This window comes from Falco punctatus (genome assembly GCF_963210335.1).
Source record: "Falco punctatus genome assembly, chromosome: 9".
Classification (NCBI taxonomy): domain Eukaryota; kingdom Metazoa; phylum Chordata; class Aves; order Falconiformes; family Falconidae; genus Falco; species Falco punctatus.
This window is the reverse complement of record NC_137589.1, coordinates 18,383,003-18,403,437: the sequence shown is the minus strand read 5'-3', so window position 1 is coordinate 18,403,437 and position 20,435 is coordinate 18,383,003. Positions and strand designations below refer to the sequence as shown.

General features: G+C 37.5%; 1 protein-coding gene across 3 annotated transcripts in view; it reads left to right on the top strand.

The window, feature by feature from the left end:
- The window catches only part of HERC4 (HECT and RLD domain containing E3 ubiquitin protein ligase 4), a 37,567-nt gene that overhangs the window by 5,536 nt on the left and 11,596 nt on the right, over positions 1–20,435 (top strand). For all 3 annotated transcript variants that reach the window (XM_080401292.1, XM_080401293.1, XM_080401291.1), the window contains exons 4-16: positions 42–201; positions 1,469–1,545; positions 3,905–4,126; positions 5,562–5,653; positions 9,295–9,425; positions 10,420–10,580; positions 10,973–11,049; positions 13,126–13,250; positions 13,789–13,848; positions 14,379–14,490; positions 14,814–15,003; positions 16,101–16,273; positions 18,125–18,241. In XM_080401292.1, the coding sequence (XP_080257418.1) occupies positions 42–201; positions 1,469–1,545; positions 3,905–4,126; positions 5,562–5,653; positions 9,295–9,425; positions 10,420–10,580; positions 10,973–11,049; positions 13,126–13,250; positions 13,789–13,848; positions 14,379–14,490; positions 14,814–15,003; positions 16,101–16,273; positions 18,125–18,241 (1,697 nt within the window). The remainder of the gene's footprint in view (positions 1–41; positions 202–1,468; positions 1,546–3,904; positions 4,127–5,561; positions 5,654–9,294; positions 9,426–10,419; positions 10,581–10,972; positions 11,050–13,125; positions 13,251–13,788; positions 13,849–14,378; positions 14,491–14,813; positions 15,004–16,100; positions 16,274–18,124; positions 18,242–20,435) is intronic.

Below are 20,435 nucleotides of genomic sequence, written 5' to 3'. Positions count from 1 at the left end.
TAACTTGTTGTTTTTGGTTTGTTTGTTTTTTTTTTTGTTAGAGCATGTTGGTGCGCTGGATGCCCAAAATATTGTAGCTGTGTCATGTGGAGAAGCCCACACTCTTGCATTAAATGACAAGGGTCAGGTATATGCTTGGGGTCTGGCTACTGACGGACAGCTTGGCTTGCCAGGAACAGAGGAATGCGTCAGAGTACCCAGGTTAATATTAATTAGTATGTAATAAGTTACGTTTTTTTGGGAAAAAAGTGCTTAAGTTCCATTGGTTAAGCTATTCTGCTGTTACAATTAAAAAAGCACGTTAGTGTATTTTAGCTGTGGCACTTGCATGCTGTAGACAGTTTCCTTTCTCAAAAAGTCAGCTTATGTGAGAAATGTGTGATGGGTTTGGTTTGGTCCTGGGTTCTGTTTTTTTTTTTTCTTTAATAGTCATCTACTAAGAATGAGAGTTATGTTAGAAAAGTAGGATGGGTATTTCAAGAATGTAAATGTGGATTGACAACTGCCATTTAAAAGAAGTTAAAGAGAAGTAGAATGTTAAACTTTCAAAACCAGTTGTGGGAGTAGGTTTGAGGAAGGTATGTTTGCGATCTGATTTTGTCCTTCAGTTTTCACCCTAAATTTTTTTTAGCTGAGATCGAGTGATATGCCTTCTTGTTATAAAAATGAATGGTATCCAGATTCATTTGCTTGTTTTCAGAATGCTGTAAGCATTCCAGCTAGCTGAAGTTCACATTTTCACTGTGATGAATAGATTCACTGAAATCAGTGCAACTGTCTGTAGCAGAAAGTTTGTATATTTGCAAGCTGGAGGCTTTTTCTAATGTTGTATTTTACATAAGCAAAAGACATGTGAAAGTTACAATTCCTTGGAACATTAGTATTCATAACTTCATTGTGGCTATCTGTGGCATGTATAAATATGAAAGACATAAATAACTAATAGAAAGGTTTTTTTATTCCTGTATCAAATTTAAAAGCCCACAGGCCTTTTAGAAAGTCCTGGTTTTCTCATCAGAACTTGAAGGCATACTAGATTTAATTCACATTTGTATGTACTTGCAACTTCTTTCTATTGTTGTGCAATACTTAATAGCTCTGTAAATGGAAGTTTTGATTGAAGTTAGTGTTGGTAGGGATGAAAAATTGAGTGTTCAACTTTATTCAGTCTTTAATATTGATGAAAAATGGTTTTACAATCATTTTCTTATTGGACACTAGAAAGTAGGGATCATTTTCTTCTTGCATCCGGTATTAATTTCCTCCACTCACCTGTGTGACATCTCCTTCCTAGCACACGAACCTCCCTAATTCTCCATTTCTAATTAAAGTTACAATATTGAAATTAGCTTCATATATACTTCAGTGAAAAGGATTCACTTATTGTATATCATTACCCTTTGGTGTGACTTGGTTTCATACCATGGCCTAGTAGCTTAATTCTTTCTCTGTTTTCTTATTCCAATAGAAATATTAAAAGCTTATCAGAGATCCAAATTGTTCAAGTTGCTTGTGGTTATTATCACTCGCTAGCACTCTCAAAAGGTAAGCCAAATTCTTTTGAAGCTTTGTGTACATTCCTGCCAGGTAATTCTAAAGGTTTCAACATTTATTTTGTCTTTTTTTAAAATGTGCTACTGCTTAACACAGATGGGATTTCAGGTTGGTGGGGAAGTGTAATTTAACAATGGAAGCTTGAATTTAACAAATCTGAAAAAAAAACCTCCACAAACAAATGTTGGGTTGTGCTGCTTGTTATGCTTTTTTGCTTTTTATCATCTTGCTTTCATGTTTCCTTTTAAAATTCATTTTTGTTTCTCTCCTTTTTCTGGTCCCCTTTCTTTTTCATCCTGCTAGCATGCCATTTTGTCACTAGTCTATTTTAACCTGTGACTTCAAGTTACTGAGGCTTTCACATGATGACTTCCTTGTCAGCTTTTCTATTGGAAAGTCTGTTTTATTGGTGCTTCTGTAGTTAAAATTTAACGTCACATCATAACCCACTTTTTGAAAGGTTTAAACATGTCTTCAAAGTTTTTCTAGAGCTGTGAGAACATACTTAGTTGGCCTCACTTGTATAAGAATATTGCATGTCTGGTTTGTGTAGCTCTCCAGAGAGGAGTATGAATTTAAATCTGTTGCCTCTTTGTTTCATTGTGACAAAGCAGAGTTGTGGCCAAAACTTAGGTTTGCAAGAAGTGGCTGCTGGACAGGGTTAATGGAAATAGAAACTCAAAGCAAAAATTCCTGAAAGATTGTAGTCTGACAGTGTTTCTTAACACTGTTTGAAATGTAAACTGAACAAGCTGTGGGGAGGGAGGCATTAATTATATCCTGAATGTATTTGTTGTTTTTTTTTTTTAAATACAACAGTTTATACTGAATATATGTGCCTTGATCCTTTGTGTGACTTTTTGTGGGCTCATACTGAGTTTTCTGTGCTGTTATGTATTCCCAAGCATCTTTACCATTACAACCTAGCGAGGGTCTGTTGTTTTCAGGACAGGCAGACAGAGATTTACAAATAACCCTTTGCCTGGGTTAAGATCGGTAGTAGAGTGTGGGGAGTGTCAGAATTGTGCTAAGTGTTCTGTTGATCAAAGGTGCAAGAATATAATAGGAGTTTATACTTTAAAATTCACTTAAGTGTTTTAAATAGTTATAAGCTGCAAGTACAGCATCACCATCCTGTTGCCAGTTCACAGATTTGCAGCTCTGTGGTTCTGGTTTTCATGTGCATTGTAGGGTGGGGTTTTGTTGGTTTTTTTCTGATTGTAAGAGAACCTGCAGAAATCCTTGCTATGTAGCAAGGTTATGGTCTTAAAAATAGACCCCCATAGGGAGGAAAATGGGATGAACTTAACTTGAATTGGGCATTTTGAGAGGAGACTTTGTCCTATCTTCAGATCTACATATGGGATATTGAACAGATGGATTAGTTCATGTGATAAATGATTGGCATAGGATTTCTTTGGTGTTAGGAAGATTGTTTTGTATTAAAGTAATGGTTTGGGGCTTGCTTTTTTTTGGTTGTTTTTTGTTTTGGTTTTTTTGTGTCTGGTTGGGTTTGGCTTGGTGGTTGTTGTTTAAATAAATACATAAAATCTGAGAGACCTGTACCCCAGGGGATGGGTTTCATTGTTTCCCATCTTGATAAAACTGTTACTGGAAAGATGGAGGTAGGAGACATAGGTAATGTTACTGTTTGAAATGTATCACATCAGCAAAAGGAGAATGTCTTTGTAATAAGGTGGTGATCTTCAGGGTAGTCAATACCTTGGCAAAACATTGGTTGTTCAGTAGAACATTTTATTTTGGAGGCAATCTTAATATAAATAGCTCTAATTGTGATTTCTTCAAAATGTTTTTTCTTTATAAGGCATCAAATGACACTAAACTGTGTGCTTCATTGATCGTTAATATTTTACAATTTAAAGTATGTCATTTAAATTGTATGTGAAAATTAAGTATGTTGCTCTACAAAAGCTTAAATGAGCCTTGTGATTGGAAATGGGAAATTTTTGCATGTGCAGTATTCAGCTTCAGCAAGATCTCTGTATAAAACTATATGCAGTAGTGGAACTTCCAATGGAACAGCATCTTGCTTTGTAATAACTGAACTCGGTTTATCTAACACTACTGAAACAATTGTTAAGAGCAATTTTGGGGGTTTAAAATGTGAGTTAAATACTTTCAGTCCGATTAAATATTTGTGTTGAATGTCTGCAAATTACATGAGAATGCTTAGCTTCAGAAGTCAGTAATTTGTATACATTTTCTAACTCGCAAATATTTGTAGAGTAACTGTCTTAACTTCTAGCTTTTCTAACAGTAAATAAACTTCATATAATTAAACTATATTAATTGTATTTCTTGGTTTTGGTTTTTTTTCCCCTTTAAACAGGAAGTGAAGTGTTTTCCTGGGGACAGAATAAATATGGCCAGTTGGGCTTAGGTTATGAGTATAAAAAACAAAACTCGCCACATGTGATTAAATCTCTGCTGGGAATCCCTTTTGCACAAATTGCAGCAGGAGGAGCGCATAGTTTTGTACTAACTCTTTCTGGAGCCATTTTTGGATGGGGACGCAATAAATTTGGGCAGCTGGGTCTTAATGATGATAATGGTAAGTAAACATTACTGCAGTAAAATTTCAGGTTGAAGGTCCTGGTTTGTGAATGTAAAGACATTCCTAGAAAAGGAGCAGACAGAACAAACCTTTCTTGAATATTGTTGGAGTGTGCTGATGTCGTGTGAGGGCATATAAGGAAGACACAGAGTTTTTTTTTTCCTCAGCTGTTTTGTAGTGAAAATTCTGAGTGTTACGTTGAAGTTCTAGCCTGCTTGGTTTTCTTTCCCTCTTCTAGACTTTTCTGTGACTTAAACTTTCTGAATGTGATTGAATTAAAGTACTGTGCAGCTGTTAGAGTTTGAACTGAATCTTAGGTAGATGAAATAGCTTGACAAAACCAGTAATCCATCAAAACTACTCGGCTGTGCTTAGAGGACACATGTAAGGCATCTTAAATTGTTTTCTTACTGGCATGTGGGTATCTGCCTGCCTTAGGCCACTTCTGATAATCATTCATGATTTTTAGCGAACCATTTCCAAAATCCCCTCTGCTAGGTTGTTGATGCTCATTAATGATTTTAAACAAGTGGTTAGGTTAGACAAAAAATGGTTTCTTTGTTAGTTGTGTTATGTTACACGCACGCTACCTGTGCACAGGGCGCCAAGGTGGGAATGTATGCTATCGGGTTTAGTATTGAATAATCGATAGCTAGTTTCATGAATTTGAATTTTCTCACTGCTTTGTTGTTGTCAACACCATCTAAAATTAGAAAAATGTGTTGTAGCTAAAATGTGTGTCTGAATTGATGCTTTAAATCTGGTCACACTGATGTAATAAGAAAATTACACATACTTTTCAGAAATCAGATTTTGGTGGGAGACATCAAGTTGCTTCTGCATATTCTTTGGAATGTATGTGACCTCAGTGTTCTATATAGCATCACGTTTCAGTAAAATCCCTTTTTTACCAGGCACCTTGGTGTACCTGACAAATTCTAAGACATTAGTGTTAACACTTTAAAAAATTGCCTTTGCGCAACTGGATGACCCAGTTGATTGGTTCTGGTGATGGAGGGAGGTTAGTTGTGCTTCCTAATTTTTCAGTATTCCTTTCTATTACACATTTAGTAATACTGAACTATGACCAACTGTTAACAACTTGTAGGAATATTTTAAAAACATGAAACACATAAACAGCTCAAACCAGCTGTTCTTTTCTCGTGGCCGTCATGATTTATGTATTCTCGTGATCCTGTCCAGTGAAAATGAGACTATTTGCTATAAAGTATTTCAGTATAGTAGTGTCTCTGTTTTTCTGTGATAGCACTTCTGTCTCAGAGATACATAAACTGTCACAATGATTGCATTACGCTATCAAATTCAAAGTGCTTGTTTGACTAGAACTGCACTAGAATAAATAAGCAAAACTATTTGTTTTCTGATTTTGATTTTCAAAATAAGCGATCTGCTGCTGTGTTAAACCTTTCAGACAGGTATGTTCCTACACTGCTAAAGTCATTGAGAACTCAGAAGGTTGTTCATATATGTTGTGGAGAAGATCATACTGCTGCCCTTACAAAGGTACAATATTCAAATTTAAATTACTTGGGTTTTTAATGCATATATTTTTTGGAGAATATGCTACCTGAATAGGAAATAAGAAACAAAATTCTGCATAAAATTTCTTGAAGATTTATTGGATGAAGTTCAGGAAACACTGGAAGAATGGTTAAATATTTGAAAAAACTTAGCAAATACAATAAATCTTTCAGTAGTTTTAAATTTTTGACAGATTTGGTGAAATTGAGCATACAAAATACAGCAGGTTTTTATATAACAATTCTGTTTCTTTATTAAAATTACAGATACTGAAATTTGCATTAGTGTATCCTAAAGAGATTAGCTGTTTTCTGGGCATAACACCTCTAGCATTGCTGTTACCACTGATCAGACCCGAGTTAATTTTCAATTGAAATTAAATGCTGGGGGGATTGGTGTTTGTGGTTGGTTGAAGTTTTCTTACTAAATTTGTTGCTATTTGTTGCTGTGGTGGGCTGACTCTGGCTGGATGCCAGGTGCCCAGAGCTGCTCTATCGCTCCCCTCCTCAGCTGGGCAGGGGAGAGAAAATACAGGGAAGGGCTCCTGGGTGGAGATAAGGACGGGGAGATCACTCAGCTGCTGTCACAGGCTTGGGGAAATTAATTTAACTTACGGCCAGTCGAAAGTCAGAGTAGGGTGATGAGAAATAAAACTAAATCTTAAAACACCTTCCCCCATCCTTCCCGTCTTCCTGGAGTCAACCTCACTCCCAGCTACTCTGCTCCCTGGCCCGAGCGGCACAGGGTGGTGGGGAAAGGGCCCTGTGGTCAGTCTGTCACTGTCTCTGCCGCTCCTTCCCCCTCGCACTCTGCCCTGCTCCAGCCTGGGGCCCTCCCACAGGACACAGTCCTCCATGAACATCTCCAGCGTGGGTCCTTCCCATGGGCTGCAGTTCTTCACACCTTGCTCCAGCGTGGGTCCCTGGTGGGGTCCCCAGCCCGGCCAGGAACCCTGCCCCAGCCCAGACTCCTCTCCCCATGGGGCCAACAGGCCCTGCCAGGAGCTGCTCCAGCGTGGGCTGCCCACAGGTCACAGCCTCCTCTGGGCATACTCCTGTGCCAATGTGGGATCCTCCACGGGCTGCAGGTGGAGATCTGCTCCACCGCTAACCTCCATGGGCTGAGGGGCACAGCTGGCTTCACTGCGAGCTGCTTCGTGGGAGTGTCTGACCCCGCACCTGGAGCACCCCCCTGCCACTTCCTGCACTGACCTGGGGGGCTGCAGGGCTGTTGCTCTCACTCCTCTCTTCCATCTGCTGTTGCACAGCAGTTATTAACATACTGTTAGCAAACCAACAGAAGAAATTGAAGATTTAATCCACTAGTGAGTATTACAGTTTGAGGTTCTTAGGAAAAGTTGGTTATTTATTTCAAGGCCAATTTGGAAAAAAACCTGTATTCTGTGTCAGCACGGCGTATTCATGCAGAGGCGTAGGAACTGACTGAGAGCTGAAATGTATCAAATTGCCTTATACGTAACTGTTGGCTAAAGGCTTTATTTGGAGTCTTAAATTTTTAAATTTAATCTGGAAACTTTTAGGAGCAACACAGAATGTATAAAGCTAGTGCTTTCTCACCCTCATTTAAGTGATGAATAGTATATTTCGAGCATCAAGTGGTAAGTACCTCTGTTTTGTGGTGGGTAAAGCAATACATACCTGCTTATCTTTAAATGATTGACTCCTGTACTTTATTTGTTTTGTTAGTTGGATTAGACTTCAACATTTATGTATAAATTATTATTTATTAATTCTTTGATGTTTCCTCTTGTTCATCGCTCTCAATAAAATATGTCAATTAATGAACAGAATATTTTGAGCTTACTACTGATAGCAGTAGAAAACAATTCTGGCTGATCAAGATTTGGGCAAGTGACTAAATACCCACTTAATGTCTGAATCTTTTGGATTGAGAATATTGTTGCAGAAGGCATTAGAATTTTGAAAGTAACTATTTTTAATGTTATATTTCTGATGAAAAAAGAATCTGTGCTTATTTTTGGAAAATGTGTAGGGTTTTTTAATATGTTAGTTTGAATTTTTACGCTGCAACAAGTTAAGAGCTGTTTTGAAGAATATGATCTGCCTCAGTGTTACCACACTTTTGTTGCTTATACAGGCTTAATTTTTTACAGTGAAAGGAAAAGACTGTTCACAAACAATTGTGTTTTGTCCTAATATATTATCCTGCTTTGATGGGAAAGATGTGGCAACTTTGTCATCCTGAAATTGGTATTGATGTATTATGCGAGGTTAGGGAAGTACAGAATATAAAGAAAACAGCAATCTGTAACTTAGGTTCTAAATGTTTTTCCCATTTTAATGTATAGAAGTTAACTCCAAACTTGCTTTAAAGCTGATGGACTTGATTAAGATACTGAATTTACTGTAAATGTTTCTAGAAATTATTTATGTCACCCATTTGTATAGCTCCTTTTTTCCTTACATGTTAGGCCTTGCAGAATAAGGGGTCTTGGTTTATCTCTTTTTGTAAACAGTACTGAGTACACGTGCAAGCATTCTTCAGGTCCTTCTGATATTCAGGAAAACCTGTCACTGTTTGTTATCCTGATACAGTGAATGAGGCTGTTGGTTTTTCTCAGTGGATGCTGCCTTTTTAATTACGATTTCCAGCAGAGGTCCAGTCTGATGCAGAGTGGAATTGAAAGAAACAGCTTTACAATTTCAAAGCTTTTGAAAATGGCAAGTTTTGAAGTTGTAGTAAGGTAATTTGTATAATTTCTGAAAATGTTTCTGATTCAACATTCTTCTGTTAAAGTTTTTGGTTAATTTCTTGATTAAATTAATAAAAAACACTTAAAAAAATTTCCTTCTGAAAATGTTGACGTTTTCTGGTTCCTTAAGCTTTCAAATAACGAAGCTGACTATTTCAGTCATACTCTGCATCATCTGCCTGAGGAGGGCAGCTTCCTATTTGGTAATTGCTCTAAAATTTATATTCACAATTTAAAAGTCAAAGTATACTTCTTTTCATAGTGTGAGTTTATATTATATAATATATTATATTTCATTGTAGTTCATCAACTATTTTTTGATGTAGTTCATCAACTGTATCAGGGGTCCTCAAACTACGGCCCGTGGGCCAGATATGATCCCCCAGGGTCCTCAATCAGGCCCCCGGCACTTACAGACCCCCCGCTGGGGGTTGGGGGGGGGGGGGGGGGGGAACCAAGCAGCCGCAGATGACGGCCTGCCACTTCATCCGCACGCCGGCCCCCTGTTTAAAAAGTTTGAGGACCCCTGAACTATATAATAGTCCTTGATGAACTATTGTAGTTCATCAAGAAAACTGGAAAAGAGGAAAAAGGAGGGTTAATATCTATTGACACAAATTGATGGCAGGACTAATGTGTAATAATATGGAAATTACAAGAACACAATTTAACATGAGTAAGGTAATACTTGATAGCTGTGCCACATTTTGATAACTGCAATTAACTTGTGACCTTTTTGTGTCTCCGGGCCCTCTTGTGCATGTATATTTTCTCCTTTCCCCACATTTCCAGAATCATCAGACAAGGAGCTTTATGAAACCCTGATTTCTGTTAAGTTTCTTCTTCTGAGATATATTGTCATTTTAATGCAAATAATTTATTTGTTTAGGAAGGTGGGGTTTTTACATTTGGAGCTGGAGGCTATGGTCAGTTGGGTCATAACTCTACCAGCCATGAGATAAACCCAAGGAAAGTTTTTGAACTTATGGGAAGTGTTGTCACGCAAATCACTTGTGGCAGGTAAGGGCTATGCTATGCTAGTGCTGTGAATCTTACGAATAACTTGTTTTGTATGAAACTTCATGTATATTGCAATATGAAGTGAGGTTTTTCTTACCCTTTGTGGTTAGGAAAGACAAGATGGTCTCTAATAAAAGATATTTAGACACCTTACTGGGATTCTAAACACATTCAGCAGAAAACTAAAGGAAGTTAGGAGTATTATTATGAGAGGCTATGATTTTCTGAATTGGAAGTGTGAATAACCAGTGAGAAGGTGTTGTTTACTGCTGTCACTTTATCATTTCCTATTAAAGAACAAGTGTGTTTGTGGAGGTACATGAGCATCACTGAGGATAAGTGTAAAATTTGGAACCATAACTTGTTTTATACGATACCTGTAATTCTGTATGGCACTTCAGTTCCTAGTGGGTTTTTATTGCGTATATTACAATAGCACCCAAGAAATTGGAAAAATTCCCAGCACACATGAAAATGCTCTTGTCCAAAGAACTGCATTCTAAGGTGACAAAATGAGGGAGGCAACATAATTTTAAGAGAAGGGCACACTTTATTATTTGGGTTAAAGAATATATGGATGTAAACCGGTCTTTTTAGCAGTTTTGTTGACATTGAGTGGACCCATTCCCTTTTAATTGTGTATATAAATTCAATACTGGTTCTTCCCAGACTCTTAGAATTGAGAAGGATGGGAGGGAAAAGGAGATGCAGCCAATCTGGTAGAAACTTCAAATTCGTGAATGTCCAGGGATAGGCTGTGACAGCCAGGCTGCGGTGAAGCAGGGGTTCAAGGCAGAACTTGGCACCTTCATTCCACGAACTTTTTAGTGGAAATGGGATACTGCCTATTGCAGCATAAATGGAGTATTGCCAGTAGAGGGGTGGAGTGTTTGATACTACAGGACCTTTAACACACTAACACAACTCTTAGGCTTGCCTGCACAAAGCATGTTGTTATGCTTAGGTTTTCATTACTGAATTTTGTTTGCCCTAGGCAGCACACTACTGCATTTGTTCCTTCATCTGGAAGAATTTATTCTTTTGGACTTGGAGGTAACGGGCAGTTGGGTACAGGAACAACCAGTAATAGGAAAAGTCCCTTCACAGTAAAAGGAAACTGGCTCCCGTATAGTACTCAATGCCCGATAACCGCAGGTAAGCAACATCTGGCATATTTACTGCTGGATTCCTGTTCCTTTGTAGTGTCTTACAAATCTTGAGATTCAAACTAAATATGGGCTAGAATCATTTTCTCCAAAAGTTTGTTTCCCCTGTGCTCTGCTCCCTAAAGTCCATTTCTGCTGTAGGAGATACATGCTTACCTGTGCTGTTGCATAAGCTCCTTTGTTAGCACTAGAGCTAAAACTTAGAGGTGTTGGCATTTACCATTCATTTTAAAAATTTAAATATAATTGTGACTATTATATTAAGAACATCTGCTTCAGCAAGGTTATTTAATGAAGAAACCTTTTTCTAATTGAGTGTTGATTGCATTGGCTTAATCATTTCTCAGATTCACAGTTGCCTGTTTTTTATTCCTGTTGCAGACAGTGAGGAGTGTTATTGTGTAAAGAGAATTTTCTCTGGTGGGGACCAAAGTTTTGCACACTACTTTTATCCACAGGTAACAAATTAAATATACTTTGGTTCCAAAATCTGTCAGTTAAATTTTGGGTTTTCTGATGCATTTTAAGAGATTTTCATACTGAAGATGCATGACTATATTGTGAAGTTTGTTAGAGCAGTGTGGAAGCACGAGACACTAAGTCAGTTTAGCAGTTGGAAGACTTGGATCCAGTTATTGAGTGTTAGCTGTCAGTGAGCTCTTGAGGCTTTTTGGCATAAGCTTTTTTCCTGAGCGATGGATGCATATGCATTTTTTCTTTCATAAAGGAAAAGGGGATTTCTTCATAAGGGAAAAGCCTCAGTAGCTCCTGACTGCAGCTTTGCTACCTTCTGCTCTGCAGCCATTTTAGCATATCACAACGATGAGGAAACAAACAGAGCTTTTTGCTAAAAATTGTAGGTGATGACATAGTTTATGTGATAGGAATTTTATGCTAGTCTTACAGCTGAAGTTTTGAAAGGACAAGAATTGGTGTGTTAAAATTCTAGGATGGAAAAACAGTCTAGAAGGGCTTCAGAGTAAAAATGGCAATGTGGGAGTATGAGGGGAAAGGACATAATGTTAGAGGACGAGCTGGGAGGAAAAAAACAGGATGAAGATACATAGGACTGTTTCCATTATATCTCAGCCAGTATTAGACCACAGGGATTAATGAAGCATCAAGAGTTGAGTATGGGGGGGTGAAAACTAATTTGGACATGCAGAAAAACAGATTTTAATGGGTAACATGTTGTCAAGAAAAACTGAGTACAGGTCAGGCTTGCAGCAGGCCTTTGCTCCTGGTTGTACAGAATCAACAATTTTTCTAGTTCTTAGGGTTTTTTTTTTCTTAATTCTGATTGAGTTGTGGTAATTATTGCTGTATTTGAGAGAAGCTGGTTTAGCAGGTATAGACTGGAAAAATTACTGATAATATAGGCTTGAAACTTGTCTATTAAAACTCCTTTCTTAAAAAGTTTCTCATGTGCAATTTTCATAATTACTGCAGTAGATTCTGACTGACTAATTGAGGTGAACTGGAGACTGTATGAATGCAGTTATTGTGGCATGTTTTGTACAAAAAAAAAATTAGCAATAGATGAACTCTGATGCTGCAAAAGGATCCCTTTTAGTACTCTTAAGTTTGGTAATTTGTATTGAATTCTTTCAAAGTTATGTGAATACTTTACTCCTGGGACTTGTGTGCCCTTGCCAGTTAAGGGGTCTCAGCCAAAATCTGTTTGTTTTCTCAAGTTAGTTTTTGGGCAGCTCAGTTCTCCCTGAGTTGTTTCACTGTGGGTTTAAATGACACTTCAGCTGGACACAAAGGAAATGTCAAGAGGGTTTCTCATCCTGATTCTGTAGGATGGGATCAGAAGTACTGGTTTTTGGCAACAGCAGCTCATCATTCTGCTGAGGCAGCTATGTTGTCAGGCTGCACCCTCAGGAGAAATATGTTTCCTTTTACAAGTGTAACCTTATTTTTGGTGCTCTTTCGCATCTCTTTTTGAACCAATGCTCTCTACTCCAAACAATAGTCTTGGTTCAGCTCATCTTTACTATTGCAAGTCTTACTGGAATTCATTTGGTATGAGCAGCACATCAAAATGCAGCTCGTCTGATGATGCAGTGATGTTCAGAGAAACGTGATTCATTCTCAGAGGAGTCTGATGGAAGTGGGGTGGGAAAGCAGCTGTCTGAAAAATTGAATGGCTCCTTTTCTGTATGCTCACAGCTTGGCAGTGAGCTAAATGGCTCATAGTGACGAGGGAGAAGAGATGCGTGCTACTCTTGTCTAATGCTTGTTAGTGTTCATTATGTAGAAAAATACGATATGTTTAGGGAATTTACCGTTAAGTAAACTGGTGTGTGAATGAACGCTCTAATCTAGATGTTTTTAGTGTATGCTCTTGCTTTCATAGTGAATGCAGAACTGCTAGAATCCAGTGAATTTATCCCTGGGCTTATTTCACAGTAATAGTCTGGGTAGGCAAATTGTCAGTCAATGAAGAGATAAAGAGCTCAACCACAGGACTGATTTTTCTGGAAATCAATTATGTGTGGTTGATTCTTTATGCTTTCTTTAAAATTTAGAACATGGTGCCACCAGATGATTTTAGGTATCCTGACTTTTTGAAGCAGATCTGGACTGTGAATGAAACGTTTATTCAAAGACTGTTGACTTTCCCATCTGGAAGACTTCCTGTAGAGATAGCTAAGTAAGTGATGCTGAGGAAAGAAGCTGTCTTTTATAATTTTACTTATGAATTGGGCATTAATGGGGTTTTGTACATACATAGCAAAGCTATTTTTAGTGAATGATTTTATTGTGTGCAGAGCTTTTGCTGTGCTCTCACTGTCATTATTGTGCTTGTCAAGTAGTTCAGACCCTTTAGTCTGTCACCTCTGTCACGTTTTAGGTGACTATACGAGATTAAATTAAGTATCTAGTAGCACATTGGAAAATAACAGTATATGTAAAGGAATATGAAAACTACTCAAAGATTATTGCTTCTACTTTAATAAAGGAGGACGCAAAGAAATGAAAAACAAATTACAGGACTTGCTTTGATTTGAGCTGTCTTAAACATTGAGTCTTGGAGGTTTTATCTAGCGTTGTTTAGTCATATTAAGTCAGAGTTCCATCCTTTGTATGGTGTAATTAGTTAGGAATTAAATACAGTTTTTTATTGCAAATGCTAAATTGTAAAAAAAAAACCAAAATAAATGTAATGTATTTCATACGAACAATTTCAGTGAAATTGATGGAACATTCTCCTCAGCTGGGTGCCTGAATGGGAGCTTTTTGGCTTTGAGGTAAGTGGTCAGGCTTTTAAATGAGTATTCCTGTGAACAGCATTAAGGGTGGCTACCTTCTTAGTGTCTCTTGTTTCAACCATCACACCTTCCCAGTATTTCTTTATCGTACTGTTACTCTGGTACCTGCAGTTTGAACTAGCTCCTTTATTGCCATACAGTTTGTCAAGCTGGCCCAAATGCAGCATGCCTCCTGCCAGTCTTTGGAAGTGTGTATCACCTGGCTGCTGCTGTGTAAGCCAGCAAAACTCAGTACTTCTCAGCCACAGGTTGTATGTAATTCAAGGGGAATATATTGCACAGGCTGGTTTAGATCCTAGTGTTGTTACATTGATCGTCTTGCAGTTAGAGAAGATTTTATTTTTTTTTTAGTTGCTTCAAAGGTCATGTAAGAAATGGAAATCTGACACTGTGATCTCTCGCATCTTAATTCCTTAGTAGGGCTAAAAATTCAAGGTGGAAAAAATTCTGGAGTTGCTGAGAATACAGAATTCAGTCTTTTTCTCTGTATTTTTTTTTTCTTTCTGCAGCAACGATGATCATTACAAAACCAGCACTAGATTCTCAGGGGTTGATATGAATGCTGCTAGACTACTGTTTCACAAACTTATACAGCCTGACCACACTCATATATCACAACAGGTTTGTGCTGTGTATTTTCCTTATGTTTGGGATTATCTTTGTGTGTTATACGTATTGAGAAATATTATTGTTATGCTTGCTCGGACCCTTTTAATAACTTTCTTTACTCAATATGGGCTGCAAATATGTAAAACTGTTGTGTTGTGACAAGCAACACTAGCATATTGTATTTTAGTATTTAATACACTGTCTTTTTTTCTAAATGTATAATAGTCTAATTTAAACTCTTGATGATTGTTTTTTAGATTATTTTTTATCTAGGTGGGCATTTGTTTAAATTCAAAATTGCATTAAAATAAACAGAATTTTATGATCTGCTGTAGGTGGCAGCTAGTTTGGAAAAGAACCTTATTCCTAAGTTGACCAGCTCCTTACCAGATGTTGAAGCTTTGAGGCTGTATCTTACTCTACCAGAATGCCCACTGATGAGTGATGTAAACAATTTCACAACGTTAGCTATTCCTTTTGGAACAGCTATTCTGAACCTGGAAAAAGCTCCTCTGAAAGTTCTTGGTAAGAAACTGAAATCTTTACTGTTAAAACTAAGGATCTCTAGATGAAAACGTGTAGAGATTCAGTCAGTGAAGACATGGTGTCAGCAACACCTGCTGTGTATTTATAGTTCTGTAGAATTCCCCAGTGAGAAAGTTAAGGGTTAACATTGCTTGATGTGTAAGAAAGCGCTTATGCTATTGCTTCTGGGTGAGTTAAATGGCCATTTATATGAATTCATCTCATATTGTAATTTTTGGACTGATTTCTTCTGGGAGGAATTAGACTGTAGTTCAGTGTATTTGATAAATGTCTTCACGCTTTACAGTGAAAATTATGTGGTCAGACAGCTAACAAGCTCTAAGCAATTTGCAGAAGTGTTGCAGAGCAGATGTTAAGTTGTCTTTGAGTACAGCACCTGTTCTGTTGCTTCTGAGCCGTTGATGTTTTCTCACTGATCCTAAGATGAGGTCTTCAAATATGCAGCTGAAAATAGCTCTGGTTTGGGGTTTTTTTTAACTCTTCTTCCTTACACCTTCTTATTGTGACTCCTGTCACCTGAAATTCAGCTTAAAGAATTGAGGTTTCAGAATATTTCCTTTCTAATTGGCATCTTTTTGAAAGGGTACTTTCTTCCTCAATTATTTTTTGTATCGTAACCCATCTCTTGTATTTTCCACTAGTTTTTGGTGAGAGAAAACATCTTGTCCGCTGTAAAGAAAAGCAAACTGATAATTTCTTTGAACTGTGGATCGTTTTGTTTTCCATCACTTTTTATTGCTCTCCAGACTGTTTGCTTAACTCAGGATTTTAGGGTTTGAGCCTCCTCATTTTATGTCAGATGTTACTTGGTGATACTGTCATGTACTCTAGTTAAACAGAACTTAGAGTTGGTGTGTAACAACACAGCATTTCAATAGAGGTTTCATTTATACAAAGAGTCGTTTGCTGTTTAGAAGTATGTACCACTCTTGCTATGTTAAACTTTTTTTTTTTCCTTGGGAGTCTTTGGTAACTGACAAGTATCCTTTCTAACAAAACATGCTATTTAGTTAAAAAGATAGCATAACAATGTTGTAGTGGCAAGTACTAAGTTTGTGTTCACCGTTTGTTGACAGAAAATTGGTGGTCTGTACTTGAACCTCCGTTGTTCCTCAAGATAGTGGAACTCTACAAGGATGTTGTAGTCCACCTTTTGAAGTTGTGCAAGATGGGCATTCCGGCTTCTGAAAGAAGAATACTTACTAATTTTCTACACACAGCTTTCAGAGTTCTGGAAATACTGCATAGAGTATGTTTACGTCAATTTTAACCAATTACCTGTTTTTGTCAGCATCTGAGTGCTGTGTAGTTGTTAAAAAGAAGTTAAGTTGCTAAAGAGTTTTAAATACTTAGACTTGCATCTGCAGAGATATCTGTAGTTGTTCCATCTGGACCTATGAACCATTGGAATTCTGGATTCCAATCTGACATGGTGATGGAATTACCTATTTTCTTGGGAACACAGACTGACCCAGTCAATTGCATCTGTGAGGGTATGTTGGAAAGAATTGCCTCTTAAGCTTGAAATAATAGCAAATAAGATCACAAATGGAAGAGCAAGCTGTATTTTGAACAAGAAAGATCTGCACAGTTTTACAGAGACAGACATTTTCTGATCTGTTTGAGTTTGTTAGTACTGTAACTTCCTGATGAATTTAAGAACTTTGAACAAAAATAGCCCAAATCATTTGGAGTAACCAGACTGTGCACATCACAGTGTATTATCCAATTGCTGCTGAGGTTTCCTCTCCCACCCTCTATTTTTCCCCTCTCTGTAGTTTATTCTGGTCCTGTGGCAGTTTGTATTTATGTGCTAAAAGAATGTTTTAGGCACTCCTTAAGGCACTGCCCAAGTACTGTATTTGTACAGTCTAGCAAAATCGGCACAGGTGTCTAAACTGGACCTTTGTGTGCTGTATGCAAGTGCCCTCCTCCCTAGGCTGTCAGAAAGAATGGAAAAGATTCCTGCTTTGGAAGCTGGAATTGGCATGCTGTGGTTTGCTCAGCTTTTCTGTATTCTTTATGGAGACCATGAAATTAAGGCTGAGGGTGAGACTGTGTAGTAACTGTCCTGTGTCACAAGTGCAGGATGTCCATTACAGATTCCCATATGGAGAGCCACTGGTATGTAATGATTATTTTGCCGCCTTTTCTGTCAGTGCTCGGGCTTGCAATAGCTGTAAATCTTAACAGCAGAAGTTGATCATAAAATCTTAAAGCCTGGTGGGTGATTGTAGAATTGTGATGTGGCTCTCCTAAGTTCCTCTTCCTTTTGAAATCCACCTTTGACTGATATGTAGCTACGTTGTAGAAATAGTTAAATTTGTACCTACCCTGCTGCCAACTGTTTGTATTGGTATGATCTTAATAATTGGCTAGTAGGGACTAGAGTCAGAGGAAAAAATGGGGTGACATAGCTGGGGTACTTCACGGATTTAGTATCTGGTGGTTTCGGGGGAGATGGGGTTGGTCGGGGAGAGGATTGAGAAAAGTAGATTAAGATTATCTGGTTATAAAGATAGAATTGGGGATCTTGCTGGTTTTTGGCAGTGAACAGTGCTTGGGAAAAGTGTTAGGGAAGTATGGATGCTTCTGGATTTAAATTGTAGACAAGCCTGTATAGACAAGCCTTTGTATAATGCTATTTTCCCATGTTTTCTCTGAGCTTAATGTTTTTAGATGGAAACTGTGCCTCTGGTCATAGGTTACAGAGATAGCATTCATACTGTAATTAAAAATAGTTCTTGAATTATAGTTCTTAAACTTGTGCAAATAGTATTCCATTGTATACGTGGATATACATATTTTTCACTGTTCTGTGAGATCATACGTTGTTTCAAAGTGGCAGTACTGTGTTGTGCAATACTGTGTGCTTAATTAATATTATTTTTCTTTGCGTCTTTGATGGGATTGTGAAAAATCCGTGTATCCGTGTCTTTAATGTTGTTTTTGCATTCTTGTAGACACAGTTGTTTTTCTAGAATTTTTTAGTAGCTGCATATCTGTGGCTGATGTATCAAGTGCTTGAAAAACATGGAAGATGTCCTTTTGAAAACTGTTATACAAAGTGCTAATAAAAAAATTAATTGTACTTCTTCAGGTAAATGAAAGAGGACAAGTTATACAATATGACAGATTTTACATTCATGAGATACAAGATTTGATAGATATCAGAAATGACTATGTCAACTGGGTCCAGCAGCAGGTATTTGGAATGGTAAGTTGTGTTGGTTTTTACTTGTTTTTTGGTGGGCTTTTTCCCCCTGTGTTTTGATTTTGTTTTGTCCCTTTAGAGAAGTCTGTAGATTCTCCAAATAGCGGCACTTTCGTCTCGTAAAAATGTCTTCATGGATCACTGATGCTGAACAAACTCATCTTATGCCAGTTATGATCTAAGGAAGAATTGTTAAATAGCTGTGCTGCTTGTAGGGTATTGTTCTTAGGACTGACACTGTTCAACATTGTAATCCATCAATTAAAAAGTGACTTACAGTGCTGTCACTTGAGACTTGCTACGTCAAGTAGTTGAGGAGTGATAATTTACAATAGGAAAACATGGAGAACAATCTGAATTGCTATATAAGACAGATTCAGTCATTGAGCAAGCTGAAACTGTCTTGCAAAACTAGGTCTGGAAGCATAATAGGGAGTTACAAGAGACATAACTAACATAGTTTTCTACTTTGTGTATGGTAGCAAAAACTGAGATAATTAGTTCCTGGATCTGTAAACAGAAGAGTGGTAAGTGGGAGTAAATTAATGACTGTGCAGAGAATTAGTGTTGGATATGATTTTGCTACATATTTCTTTGACTTACACTTTGGAAGAATATTGAGTAAGTTAACGTGCTTTCTCTAGCCACCTTAATTTAGGTTTTTTTGTAGCAGGACCTGGAAGCACATACTTTGCTGTATTTTATGAATACAAAGCAGACGGTACTGTCTACCTAAGAATTAAAATTGCAGTGTAAAATAATAACAGCAGGGAGATGGGGGAGCATAAAGAAATAACAAGCCAGTATTAGCAGTCGTAACAGATACTTGTTTCAGCCAAGCTTGTCTGAAAAAGTCCCCGGTGTGTGCTGTAGGCTGGTGTCGGCGGCTGCGAGGGGTGCTCTGCTGGGTGAGGTGCAGGAGCCAGGGATGAGCATTGTGGGGCCTTGGAATCAGAGGCAGTTTGTATGCTTGGAATGGGGAAGGGTGCACCAGCGAAGGGTAGAATTTAAAAGACTCTGACTGTTGCAACTGTGCTTTAAATGGATGTAAACAAACCCAGACTGCATATATTATGATCAGAGAAGACAACACTGAATGTGGGGACAATGAGAGCTGGAAAATTGCACTGTAATGAAAGTTTTAATCTCAGTTTGTTAATTAAATCAGAAGATTGGACTTGATATTAAGGATGAAAATACCAGATACTGAATTTCCCTTTAGTCGTCATGATTTTGTCGTACATTTGTGCAGTTTCAAGTTCAGCAGAAAAATTTATTTTGGTTTATTATAGGACTGAAAGAAATTCCATGGCCTTAAGTCAGATCTCCTTCGTAAATGCTTTTGATGGTCTTTTCCTGCCTTCGTATCCACTAGTTTCCAGTGATGCTTGTCTATTGAATCAGTAATATGAATCAAAATTTCTTTTGCTAGTGTAATTTATATTGTCATAACTTGAGGCAAAAATGTTTGCTCAGTTCCCTAATTGAAACGTGGAGAGGAAAATATAGCAGAAAAGAGAAGTATTCAGAGTATTCTCAGAGAGAAACTTGGAAGAAAAAACTTTATTTTTTCAGCAACGGAAAAATGAGTGGGGAGAAACTGACGGTACTAAATAATGAACAGTTGATTTGAAGGGGTGTTCTTTAGATATGCCTTAAAGGAGTTGAGAAAAAACATTTGAATTAGGAATAAATAATGGTAGATACAGTCAGAGTACAAAATTGCATAAATGTAACTGTGACGAGTAGGACACTCAAATCTGATGTTTCCTGTAGGAACTGGGCATACAGATAGAAAGCAAAGTATTCTGGCCACGGCTTTTTGTGAGTCATGGATGTCTACATATTTGACTTCTGAGTTTATATATATATATATATATATATAAAAAGACATATATAAAAAAATAGAATTTATTAGTTTGCCATTACCTTTTATTCTTTTTCTGCCTGATAGGTGGAAATGAACTTAGTTTTCAGTGGAGGATAAGGAGGCTAACATGGCTAAGAAACAAAATAGTAATTCTGGATTTAAGTTGATCTAGCTTGTTGTGGAAGCCTCCAGAGTCCTGGCTGTATGTGTTGGTCTGTCTGGTCCATCTCAAATTTCAAGAGTCCATTGCTTTTTCCATATCATATCTTATCATGAACCCAAATGATTCTTGAGACTTTATCATAAAGTGATGAGGTTCTGTATTTT